General features: G+C 43.0%; 1 protein-coding gene across 1 annotated transcript in view; it reads left to right on the forward strand.

The window, feature by feature from the left end:
* The window catches only part of pyd (zonula occludens-like protein polychaetoid), a 93,267-nt gene that overhangs the window by 68,932 nt on the left and 10,432 nt on the right, over nt 1-13,903 (forward strand). Inside the window, exons 10-19 of the mRNA XM_028321982.1 lie at nt 778-921; nt 1,306-1,478; nt 2,273-2,444; nt 5,444-5,660; nt 6,270-6,450; nt 8,677-8,904; nt 11,553-11,591; nt 11,937-12,140; nt 12,933-13,088; nt 13,632-13,753. Of these exons, the coding sequence (XP_028177783.1) occupies nt 778-921; nt 1,306-1,478; nt 2,273-2,444; nt 5,444-5,660; nt 6,270-6,450; nt 8,677-8,904; nt 11,553-11,591; nt 11,937-12,140; nt 12,933-13,088; nt 13,632-13,753 (1,636 nt within the window). The remainder of the gene's footprint in view (nt 1-777; nt 922-1,305; nt 1,479-2,272; nt 2,445-5,443; nt 5,661-6,269; nt 6,451-8,676; nt 8,905-11,552; nt 11,592-11,936; nt 12,141-12,932; nt 13,089-13,631; nt 13,754-13,903) is intronic.

The following is a 13,903-nucleotide window of genomic DNA, read 5'->3' on the forward strand; positions in this document are numbered from 1 at the left end:
TCACGGACCGGGCTTTATTAGGTTTTGCGAATCAGTACATTTTTAAATTTAGCCAGCATTGTCGGGGTACACTAACGCCCGTATACACAAACATTACTATGTGGTCTCACAGTGCGCGTGGACGCACAGGGTCACACACGAACCAATCAGATAGCGCATCAACGCTGTGCGTTCGATTTTCTGCTTCACATAAGCAAGTATCGTTTGTGAATACGGGTGTTAAATCGTTGTCATTTTAAACACACTTTGTTTATAAACTTTAAATTTTTATTTCCCTTTATCAATACAGACGACAGCAGATCAGAACTTTTTCTTGCAGCTTTTTTTAAAGCTTATTTCAATCAGTATTAGGAGTATTCCTTACTGCTATTGTCATCAAATAACCAGTCCCGGATTTATAAATATAGGCCGTATAGGCCACGGCCTAGGGGCGGCAGCGTCCTAGGGGCGGCAGATTTCAGAAGACTCTCGATTCGAGTCACTCGATTTCAGCGGAAGTAATGAAAATTGGTATTTCTATAGATTTCGATGTGCTCTTTACGAATTTCAACTTTGCGACCTCGTATGGGTGCCGCAGTAGCAGTTTTTCTTAAATGTTTCCTTTCGGATTAATTTTATGACAAAACATGCTTAGAGAAACTAAAACTAGAGAAAATGACATATTTTTGATGTCTGCATAACCTTTTTGTGAAATCAATAGTTTAAGCGTAGGAGTGCCACAAAGTATACTTCAAATAACAATTGCAAATAACTGAACCTTTTATGCTTGTGTTCCAGCCGGCGATTCGTTCCACATAAAGACGCACTTCCACTACACGGAGCCGACAGACGGCGAGATGTCGTTCCGATGCGGCGACGTGTTTCACGTTGTGGACACGCTGCATAACGGAACAGTTGGCGCTTGGCAGGTCTACAGGATAGGTAAGTTCTTTATCATCATCATAAACACTACCACTAACATCATCATTATATGTATTCGTCACTACCATAATCATTTTCAATATCATCACTGTCACCATAATCATCATCATCACTACATTTACTAACAACATAATGGTTTATTATCTTCATCTACATAATCACCGCCATTATTATCATCACCATCATTAAGGCCAAAGTTTTGTCTTGTAAGTAGCTATGATAATTTGTTTCACTAAGGACGTCCTCTGCTGGACGATGGCCTATCCAAAGATTTCCACAATGCCCGGGCTACCCGCCGCGTCCAGACGCTTTCCACGACCTTAATATATTTAATTTAACTGTTCCAATACTGAATTAAAATGACGGTGTAACCTTTCCATTCAGGTCGTAACAACCAAGAGGTGCAAAAAGGCACGATCCCCAACAAAGCACGCGCCGAAGAACTGGCCACGGCTCAATTCAACGCGACCAAGAAAGAGATGTCAGGCAACGATGGAAAACACAACTTCTTCCGGCGCCGACGGTCTACGCATCGACGAAGCAAGAGCTTGGGCAAGGTAAGAAGTAGTTGACACCATTAGCCAATAGTTCTCAATTCAATGAGACCAGGAAATGTCAGGCAACGATGGGAAACATAACTTCTTCCGACGCCGGCGGTCTACGCATCGACGGAGCAAGAGTTTGGGCAAGGTGAGTTATAGAAGATCTTTTAAATGCTTTTTTGGTAGATCGTTATCATTTGACAGTTCATAACGTACGATTATTCTGTCAAACGCTTATTATTATTATTCTGCCTAATGGCTTGTCAAACGCTTTGTTTATCTGACTTTATCGTACGTTATGAACTGTCAAATGATTACGATTGCTTTACACAATTCCACCTCAGAATATTTTTAGCCAAAAGTAAAAAAAATGATCTACTTTTACTATACCATGATTGTAATTTTTATAGTCGATGTCGGCAAATGTAATAAGTTTCTTAGGAAATTTTTTAACTATAACATTCTCGTAGCAGGTAGGTTGTTATGTTAAAGTTGCAGCGCCGTGACAAACACGACGTGAGTTTTGCTTCTATTGTATGAAAACTAGACGTGGTGGTACTTACATTTAAAAATTAAAAGTACCTAATCATTATTATACTATGCTTATGAACTTTCATACTCCAACGCACACTTATCCACACCGTGCCTCGCCTCGCAGTTGACAGCGCGCGAAAGGTGATTATTCGCAGCTCGCGAAAGGCTGTGTAGGGTGTTGTTGATCCCTTTTCGAGTTGAACTATGACTTATAATCTGCAAACATTTTGTTAATTCTCTTGTCACAATATCAACTAATTGTCTTTCCATTCCAGGAACACTGGGACGAAGTGGTATTATCAGACAGCATCAGCAAGTTCCCAGCGTACGAACGCGTGGTTCTGAAGCAGCCGGGCTTCGTGCGGCCTGCCATAGTGCTGGGCGCGGTGGCGGACATCGCGCGGGAGCGGCTCCTCAACGAGAGCCCGGACCAGTTCGCATCGCCTAGTGAGTGTAGCCACAGAATAATAATAAGTACTACCAGGCCTGTTCATCTCCGCGAGTTTACATCGAAAACAAAACACGCACGATGGCCCACCTACAGGATACTATTCGACAAGGCCTCACATATACGAGCGAACATTGACTTACGCACGCGTCTTCTTGTATATGATGGAAGAAAATAAAGAAAATGGTGTACTAAATACTGTGCAGTATTTAACTGCCTAAATAATAAAAAAACACAGAATGTATTTTTTAAAGTTGCCTCAAGACACTAAGAGGTAAATAAGTAGTTAATATTATTCATGATAATTCGTGCTAAATCATGTATTTCCTCCGCCATTTTCCGCAGTTTGGCACCTCACGTCACATTATTTTACCGAAGTCAGCCCTATAGCTTCGGCGCAGTGCCGATCACTGACGTTTGTCAACAAAATGATGCTTGACTCTTGAGACAGGCTAAATTACACCATATTGTTAATGACATTGAGCATATATTTTTTTAAATACCTTCGCGAAGTAAAACTTCTGTACGTAGTACTTATTATTATTCTGTGGTACTACGTACAGAAGTTTTACTTCGCGAAGGTATTTAAAAAAAATTAAGCTCAATGTCATTAACAATATGGTGTAATTTAGCTTGTCTCAATAGTCGTGCACCATTTTGTTGACAAACGTCAGTGTTCGGTACTGCGCCGAAGCCATAGGGCTGACTTCGGTAAATTGATGTGTGACGTGAGGTGCCAAACTACGGAAAATGGCGGAGTAAATACATGATTAAGTATTAATTATATTTTGTGTTTCTATTATTATTCGGGCAGTTAAAAAATACTGCACAGTATTAATTACACCACCGATTTTACATATTTATTGTCTTTACAATGCAAATGGGTGAAGAATACACGTGCGTGCGTCAATACTCGCTCGTGATTGTCCTGTCGATTAGGTACCTCAGGAGGGGTCGTCGCGCGTGTTTTGTTTTCGATGCAAACTCGCGGAGATGAACAGGCCTGTTGTAGCGTGTGTCAGACGTCCTGCTGCGTCAGCTGTGTTAGGTCCCATCACAGCATCAGGTGCCGAAGCAGCCGGGCTTCGTGCGGCCTGCCATAGTGCTGGGCGCGGTGGCGGACATCGCGCGGGAGCGGCTCCTCAACGAGAGCCCGGACCAGTTCGCCTCGCCTAGTGAGTGTAGCCACAGAATAATAACAAGTACTACGTACAGAAGTTTTACTTCGCGAAGGTATTTAAAAAAAATTATGCTCAATGTCATTAACATTATGGTGTAATTTAGCCTGTCTCAAGAGTCAAGCACCATTTTGTTGACAAACGTCAGTGTTCGGTACTGCGCCGAAGCCATAGGGCTGACTTCGGTAAAATGATGTGTGACGTGAGGTGCCAAACTACGGAAAATGGCGGAGTAAATACATGATTAAGTATTAATTATATTTTGTGTTTCTATTATTATTCGGGCAGTTAAAAAATACTGCACAGTGTTAATTACACCACCGATTTTACATATAGTTTATTGTCTTTACAATGCAAATGGGTGAAGAATACACGTGCGTGCGTCAATACTCGCTCGTGATTGTCCTGTCGATTAGGTACCTCAGGAGGGGTCGTCGCGCGTGTTTTGTTTTCGATGCAAACTCGCGGAGATGAACAGGCCTGGTGTAGCGCGGTGTCAGACGTCCTGCTGCGTCAGCTGTGTCAGGTCCTATCACAGCATCTCGTGCTGAAGCAGCCGGGCTTCGTGCGGCCTGCCATAGTGCTGGGCGCGGTGGCGGACATCGCGCGGGAACGGCTCCTCAACGAGAGCCCGGACCAGTTCGCCTCGCCTAGTGAGTGTAGTCCAAAAGACCAGTGCCTGAAGACGAAAGTCTACAATTAATGTGTGCTACCAGCGATAACTTATGGCTCGGAAACGTGGCCTCTCACTATAGGCCTTATACAGAAGCTCAAAGTTGCACAGCGTGCTATGGAGAGGGCTATGCTTGGTGTTTCTTTGCGAGATCGAATCAGAAATGAGGAAATCCGTTAATGAACTAAAGTCGCTGACACAGCCCGACGGATTAGCAAGCTGAAGTGGCAATGGGCAGGGCACATAGTACGCAGAACTGACGGCCGATGGGGCAGCAAGGTTCTGGGATGGAGGCCGCGTACCGGAAAACGCAACGTGGGACGTCCACCTACAAGGTGGACCGACGACATCGTAAAGGTAGCAGGGAAGCGCTGGACGCAGGCCGCTACCAATCGATCAACGTAGAAAGCATTAGGGGAGGCCTATGTTCAGCAGTGGACGTCCTATGGCTGAAATGATGATGATGAGTGAGTGTAGCGTGTGTCAGACGTCCTGCTGCTAACCTAAGTGTCAGACATTGTCCTAAGCGCCCGAGCGGCTTCTTAAAGAGAGCCACGAGCAGTTCGCATCGCCAATTAAATTTAGGGTGGTGTCAAACATCATTGTGGTCTCAGTATGTAATGCACACATCTATCTAACGCGAGTATTAACATGCTCGCGCGGGACATTAAGTAACATTAATAAGAGCTCAGAATAGTTAGTCTCGTATAGTAAGTTTAGTGTGGTGTCAGACATCATTATGGGCGCAGTGGCTGTAACGAGAGTCCTGAGTAGCTCGCCTCGCCTAGTACGTGACGAATATTGTCGGACATCATTGTGGGAGTGGCGGTTGACATCGCACTCGTGTGGCTACTTAATAAAAGCTCTATGTACCTACTTTACTTCCTATAGTAAGGCTAGAGATGTATCAGACATCGTCTTGAACTTGGTGGTTGATATCACTTGCGAGCGGTTTTTCAAAGAGACCCCAGTCAACTTCTGCGTGCTCAGCGACCAGACTATAGCAAAGAGTCATAATTATAAACTCAACCTTAGCAGTCTTTGAATCTTTATTTCCAGGTCATGATATTAGAAAATTTAGTTATATACGAAAAACAGCAATAAAATTAACCATTATTAAATCTAACCAAATAATTTCTCTCCCCAGAAATGGACAGCACCCTAGAAGACAGCAAAACCAAATCCGGCGGCATTATTCGTCTGTCCAGCATAAGGAGTATCATGGAGCGAGGGAAGCACGCTCTTCTGGACATCACGCCTAACGCGGTGGACCGACTCAACTACGCCCAGTTCTACCCTATAGTGATATTCCTGAAGGCTGACAACAAGCATATTATTAAGCAGTTGAGAGCTGGTTTGCCCAAGTAAGTCATTTTGGATCTTGTTATGCATAAAGGTAGCTTATCTATCTAACTCATCAACCTGGAAAGGGATCAAAACTCAACACCGTATCGAAGGCGAAGCGAGGCGTGGCGTTTACGTTACGGTGCGGCTAAGTGTGCGTTGCAGTACGGATAATACTGACCGCCTCGAGTTGATACGGTTACGATCCGTTTCCGGGTTAATAATGTGCTTCGTCCTTCAAAGATTCATTTTATTTTATTTTTATTAATTCAATAGGACAACAAACAAGATATTAAAACTAACTTTACAACCTTTTTGAACTTAATCTAAGTGCCTTAATTATACGCGTACCGAGTACGTTGCCACGGCATACAATAATCTCAATAGTAGTGGATAGATTCAAGTAGTGGATAGATTCAATCAACTTTTGCACTTAATTTTGAACTTAAAAGGAAGAACGTGTTTTAACTTTTATTCACGAAGATCTTGGCAATTATTTGTTTTGTCAAAATCAGTTCAGAATGTTACACAAAATTTAAAAGGCACTAAAACGTAAAAAAAAAGACTTAAGTATTACGATTACTTATTTTGTTATACCTGTACATTGCTAACCAGCCATATATCCTCAGATCCGCCCACAAATCGTCCAAGAAGCTTCTCGAACAGTGCCAACACATGGAACGCGTGTGGGGTCACGTGTTCACCCATACCATAACCCTCAGCGAAGCCAACCAGAACACCTGGTTCAATAAGCTGGAAGAGCTCATTCAGATCACGCAGCAGCAGCAGCTTTGGGTGTCTGAGACCAAGGTCAGTGCGAGGAGGTCTCCCACCTTAATACCTTAATAATGTGTGGGTGATACGGTGGTGGGATTTAAAGGGGCAGAACAAAGAAATTAAGATCTTTTTTGTCTTTTATTTAAAAAAAAGAAGACGATTTGTAAGCACTATTCAATAGTCTTAACACACAGAAATAAATAACTTTTTGACTTTGAATGGGAAAAGTAAAAGTGCGTGCATATGCCCCAATTATTATTATTATTGCCTTGTATGGTGAGCCTACTAATGAAAGCTTAGTTAATCTTGATCTTGGATGATGTCTTATTATAACACCTACGTTATATTGTAACGCAATAAATTGATTGAATTGAAAGGGACCCAAGAAAACCTTTAAATGGTTTTTAAATAAGTAATTTTAATTGAAATAAATATTATGTATTTGGAACGACCATTTTTATTATTAGGGCTATTGTAACAAGACTTTGATTCTTCTTTCTTTGTTCTGCTTCTTTAGAAATTTATCTAAATGTTAAAAGGTTACCTACATTATTGTATAACGATATTCATGTTTAACGTCTATTACAACAGTAAAGCGCATCATGCTTCGAGATGGTTGCTTGGTAAAGGCAAATTGGTGCATTGGTAAAATCTATGTATTTCATGAATTAATTTTCAATTTTCCCTTTATAATCTACACAAAAAGTATAGGCATGGTTCCCAATATCAATAAGTAAGTGGACCATGCCCGTACTTTTCCAGCATAAATGTATTAACCAATTCGTTTCTGTTCTGTCTTACGTTTATAGCACGTTGAAATGGTGTCGGACATATATTTCCCCATCCCGCCATCTCCTTACCCCGCCTTTTACCCAATCTCCTACCCCCTGAACTTCTATCCCCAGTCTCCCCAACGCCCTACCATTCGCTCACCGCAAAACATATCTGCATCTAACCTCAAAAGCACGAAGCGGCACGACCAAGTGTATGACGCTAATCGAAACCACGTAGTGCCTTATTACTACTCAGAAACATTACAGCATTGCATGCCTAACAATGTATTTGGCGTACCCAATCCTTACATGAACAAAAACAGACATACAATGGCGAATTACCCCTACGACGACCGGCAGAATTACTACCAAAGGTCCAAATTAGGTGCCAAAATGCAAGGCATGAACAGCCCTGAGATATCCCAAATATTTGCCAAATGTAACGTCCACCAACCTCAAACGTTCAGACCATATAGTGTTCTTGAAACGTCCTCCAAATCTCCAGTTCCCAACGTCCAAAGACCGTCTTCTGTAGTGCCAACTTCTGAGCAGTTCCGTCCTGCCTCTGCCTTCTTCCCGACTGGGAATGATCTTGGAAAAACAAATGAGGTTCCAGAATGGAAAGCGCGCCTTCAAAAAGAGAATCCGAAACCTATATTTAAAGCTGACAAACCTTTGCGACAAATCTGTCGAATTCCGAATTGTAAGTGCAACGAAAAACCCGTTGTAGATCCTGAACGCTTTAGCGAGATCCGAACTTTGCCTTCTGTATCAGAAAGGTCCTTGAACAAAATGAAAAACTTGTCTTTGCCAACATTGAAGTTGGACGAGTTAGAAAAGGATGCACAGAATTCCACGCAGGCAGAAAGAGATATCGCCCCTGTTATAAACAAACCGATATCTGAACAGCACTTGGGGTATGTCTAGATGAGTTTAAAGTAGTCACGATCACAGTTACCACTAGGATAATTAATCTGCATCTTATTTAACTTTTATCTGTATATTTGCTGCATGTTATTCGCTTTTTATTTCCGCTTTTATTGCATTTGCTAATATTTAAGCTTATGGTATGTATGTTGGTTTATTGTTGATTTTTATTTGAGATCTGTAATGTTCCTGTTTTTGTTTTGTAAATATGATAATAGTTTACTAGTGTTAAATACCACTTTATTTTATTAGAAATCGACATTCAAATTAACCGTAAACCTATTTGATTTATTAACGCCAAATTAACTGTTAATATAAATTAAAAATAAAGTTTCGTAAAATAGTTTGCATGTCGATTTCATAGTGTGTAAATACCCCATAATCATCACAGACGCTAAACCCCGTTTTTAGTTTCTGACGTGTTATTGCAATCATTCATTTGTCTTGTATTGTCACCCCATTCCATACCCACCCTACCGGACGCTGCGAATCAAAATGGCCGACGCTCACAAAATGGCGACGCTCTCAAAATGGCTGACGACAAAATGGACGAGAACAGAGGCCCGAGCCGTTGTCGGACGACTTTTTGTTCTCGATGTCGTCGAGTACCGAGAACTGTAGACTGTCGTACGCGTCGAGTCCCGAAAGTGACTTGGAAGTGAGTCCGCCGCCGGCGCCGAGGCTCGTCAAGTCGTCTTCAGACCCGTCGATCGCGACCACCCAGGACAACATGGACCGAGATGACGACATGAACCACATGGCCGACGCTGTGCCTCCACCCTACACGGTTGGTATATTTAGATGTGCGTTTATCTTGCATGCAATAGAATAGGGACATTTGACATGATTTTTGTCTTGTCCATGTTCATTTTGAGATCCACTTGTTGAAAGGCTCTACGGAGGCCATGACTCCGATATCATCCCCGATATCGCGACTCCTTGGTCTTCTGTATTATCTGCCGTAGCGTACCTGTGTGTGTACCATAATACTAAAGCCTTTTCGGAAACAAGCTTGTTCGGAAGACTGGAAGTCGTCGAGTCTGCGAACGAGATGATTCGTAAGGACTCTCGAAAACAGCTTGTAAACACGCCTCATAAGTGAGATGAGTCTATAATGCTATCACCACACTTCTGTGCCATGCCGAAGGCATTTTTTCTTCGAGAATGACGGAATTGAACTGCTTCTGTAGAGCCTTTAGTACCGGCGAAGCTCAGCTATAATGCCGTAACACCTGGTGCCTTGTTGTATTTCAACTATTTGAGTGCCATTTAAATCGTGTACAAACTGACGTCCGATATAATATCTTCGGTATAGTATCAGGTCAATCTAGCTCTTGGGTTTTGCAATATTTGTTTTATGTTTAAGGTTAAGAATAAATAAACAAAGAGACCCTGTGTTATGTATTTATTTGTTTTATTTAAATAAAATTAAAATAATATATAAAAATTAAGAATTTATTACAGTTTCTTATTAAAAAATTAAACATATTGATTAGGATTTTTGTTTTATTCCATTGGTATTTCAGACATATAAACCTTAAATGAACCATCTAACAAATAGACCAGCAATCAGATATCAAAACGTTTTAAGTATTTATTATATTAATGATTGAAATACATTAGGTATTTCTTCATAATGTCATCAATTCTAAGTTTGCGGAGCGATTTTTATATTTGGAGATTCATTTCTCAATTCCGTGATTCATTTTCTCAATTCGGTGCTCTCTCAATTCGATGCTAAACATTTCTCATAAACCACTTCACAATATTTAGTGACAATGCTATTTTTACATTCAGAATGGAGTAACATTTATTTTTTTTGTATTGAAACTACTTAAAAAACTAAATATAAATTTTAGCACCGAATTGAGAAAAAATACACCGTACAGTAGAAATGCCCTTATACAATTAAATTAAGGGAAATTAATAAGAAATTACCATCAATAACATCAACATTTAACATGAGCGAAGGATAACCTAACCTATCATGCAACAGACAGGTCTGTGTTTTTCGTTAGCTTTAAATACACTGTTTCCTCATTTAACTACATATCATAACGTTCATTAATGGATGCTGTTAAAAAATAAATAATGAATTTCATTATTTCACTTTTCTTGCATTGTTCTACTAGAATCAGCAGTTTTAACAGTACAGTAGTGCGGGGCCGCTGTAAATATACATACTTGAATTTCACAACAGATTTCGCAAGATAAAGTTAAACCAAACTAACGTCATCGCACGTGTGAATATTTAGACCATGTGTGCAGTCGTACGTCATAGCATCATAGCAAGTGTCAAACAAATAGGGCTTCGCAGCCACGAATTGTACAGAGCAGGCGCCCCCGTACCACGATAGCGCGGGGCTGCCGCCATACATATTTATTTATACGTAACTCAATTTCGCACGTTTTGATCCACTCGTACGCCATAACATCCACTTGTATTACATCATAGCACGTGTGAAATAACCCTTACCTCACAGCAGGGTGGCTACGGGGACAGCAAGTACGGTTTCGCAGCCACCAACGGTACGGATCAAGCGCCCCCATACCACGGTAGTGCGCCGCCGCTATACCTATTTAATCTTATCCAATATAGCATGTTGTGGCCCACTCGTACGTCATATCATCACAGCACGTGTGAATTAACCCCGTATTTACAGCAGGGTGGCTACGGCGACAGCAAGTACGGTTTCGCGGCGACCAACGGTTCGGAGCAGGCGCCCCCGTACCACGATAGCGCGGGACCGCCGCTATTCCTATTTATTCTTACTCAATTTCGCACGTTTTGGTCCAGTCATACATCATAATTATCATCACAGCACGTGTGAATTAAACCCCGTACTTACAGCATGGTGGCTACGGCGACAGCAAGTACGGTTTCGCGGCCACCAACGGTTCGGATCAAGCGCCCCCGTACCACGGCAACGCGCCGCCGCTATACCTATTTAATCTTATCCAATATAGCATGTTGTGGCCCACTCGTACGTCATAGCATTCACTCGTCATATCATCATAGCACGTGTGAATTAACCCCGTACTTACAGTAGGGTGGCTACGGCGACAGCAAGTACGGTTTCGCGGCCACCAACGGTTCGGAGCAGGCGCCTCCGTACCACGATAGCGCGGGACCGCCGCTATTCCTATTTATAACTTAACTCAATTTCGCACGTTTTGACCCACTCGTACGTCATAGCATTCACTCGTATTTGGTATTACGTCATAGCATCATAGCACGTGTGAAATACCCCTTACCTCACAGCAGGGTGGCTACGGCGACAGCAAGTACGGTTTCGCAGCCACCATCGGTTCCGATCAAGCGCCCCCATACCACGGCAACGCGCCGCCATTATACCTATATTTGACCCACTCTAAGTCATAGCATCCATTCGTCATAGCATCATAGCACGTGTGAATTAACCCCCGTACTTACAGCAGGGTGGCTACGGCGACAGCAAGTACGGTTTCGCAACGGTTCGAAACAGGCGCCCCCGTACCACGGCAACGCGTTGCCGTACACATATATTTGCTTAATCCAATTTCGCACGTTTTGACCCACCCGTACGCCATAACATCCACTTGTATTACATCATAGCACGTGTGAATTAACCCCGTACTTACATCAGGGTGGCTACGGCGACAGCAAGTACGGTTTCGCGGTCACCAACGGTTCGGAACAAGCGCCCCCGTACCACGGCAACGCGCCGCCGCTATACCTATTTAATCTTACCTACTCAATTTCGCACGATTTGACTCACTCGTACGTCATATTATTATCATCATAGCACATAGTGTGAAATAACCTTTACCTCACAGCAGGGTGGCTACGGCGACAGCAAGTACGGTTTCGCGGCGACCAACGGTTCGGATCAAGCGCCTCCGTACCATGGTAACGCGCCGCCTCTATACGGGCCGGTGCCGGAGCTCCCGCCGCGAGGCCCGGCCGGACGCCCCGCCGGCGGGGTTTTGCTACCGGCGCCCCCGCCGGCGAGACCGCCGCATTCTTTGAGACATAATCCGCAGGTGAGTGATGCACTTGGAGTGTGGAGGTGAAGAAATCACACAATACCTACTTAGCTGTTTAAAAGTCATAAAACGCTTTTACTACTCCCAGTACCCTGCTTCGGGACAATTACTGGCCCATTGCTGAGAAGAAGCAGCCAACAAACTCAGTCTTCATTGATTATGTTGAAAAATATTACATTTCTCTTATTCCCCCTTTTATTGCAACTCTGCTAACAATCGTGACTCGTAGGATGAAGTCAAACCTTAATGAGCAGGTTGAAACATCTAACGTACATAAATATATTTACTGGTCGTCGTCGTTTCAGCCAAATGACGTCCACTGCTGGACAAAGGCCTCTCCCAAGGTTTTCCATAATGAACGGTCCTGCGCTGCCAGGACAGTTCAGGCCAAGCTCTTCCCGCGACCTTCACCAGATCGTCGGTCCACCTAGTAGGAGGCCTGCCCACGCTACGTCTTCCAGCCCGTGGTCGCCACTCGAGAACTTCTTTTCTGCCCCAACGGCCATCGTCTCTACGAGCTATGTACCCCGCCCTCTACAACTTGATTTTAGCAATTCTGCGAGCTATGTCGGTTTGGTTTCACTTTGGTTCCCCTGCGGATCTCCTCATTTCTGATTCGATCACACAGGGAAACTCCGAGCATAGTCTGCTCCATTGCTCTTTGGGTGACCTTGAGCCTTAAAGTATTTGTTCCATAAAGGCCTAAATGATTTGAAACAAGTATAGAAGTAATTATTTCGTAAAAGGAATTTACGTATTTTAAATGCTAATTCTTGCGATTCCTTCCAGAACCCCCGCCCCAGTGCCCAAGAGCGCCTCTTCGGGCCTCCCAAGGAGGGCGGTAGCGACGAGACCGCCACCTACACCGCCCGCCCTACCAGTATGATCATCCAGCCCACGCAAGGACAGGGATCCTTGGACCGGCATCGACACCCTACGAATCCGGTAAGCTAATCAAAAATATTACGAAAGAAATATTTTTTTTCATCTCATTCAAGTCTTTCTTTATTCTCGTCAATATTACATTATATTACCCCCTCTCATAGTTATGCTATCACGAAGTTAATGCGACAATAGCAGTTTCACGATCGCCTCAAGGAGTGAAAGTACGAGTATGTATTTGAGTTCCAGCTATCCATTTCCCGTCATGTCATCTCGTTCTATCGCAATGAATCGCCATTTGATGAGAGTGAGAGAAAAACAGAAATGGTTAGCTGTAACTGTGGCCTACTGTTACAAGCCTAATAAAAAACTCACCGAAGCGATTTCGAATTCAAACTGTCACAAACGTTGTTTTGTCGAGTGAGAAGGTCCGATAAAAAATCAATTTGATGTTTAACTAAAACTCAAAAACAACTTTAGGCAAATTTTTTTTTCGACTTTCCGATGTCTCTTCTTTTTGTTCATGGTTTTGTAAACTGAAACATTTCAGATACGTTTTTTTGGTTCTTTACTAAATCATTAAAATAAACCTTTCTCACCACACAGCAAAGTTCATACGACGGCACCCCGTCGTACGACTACAGCAGTTCGAACAACGGCTCGGCGATGGGCTCCTGCCGGCTGCCGCCTAACGCGCCCGACGACCTCAAAGTTGCTCCGCCTTCAGTGTAAGTTATCCTGATTTATATTCATTACTTACTAGCTGGCCCAGGCGAACTTCGTACCGCCCTGTAGGCCTAGGATGCGCGCCGCGATAAGCTGTTATCACGCCATTTTATCGATTTTGACGTCGATAAAGTATATCAGCGCGCGCATCC

This window comes from Ostrinia furnacalis, unplaced genomic scaffold (genome assembly GCF_004193835.3).
Source record: "Ostrinia furnacalis isolate ACB-3 unplaced genomic scaffold, ASM419383v2 OfSCF7590, whole genome shotgun sequence".
In the NCBI taxonomy this organism is placed as follows: Eukaryota; Metazoa; Arthropoda; class Insecta; order Lepidoptera; family Crambidae; genus Ostrinia; species Ostrinia furnacalis.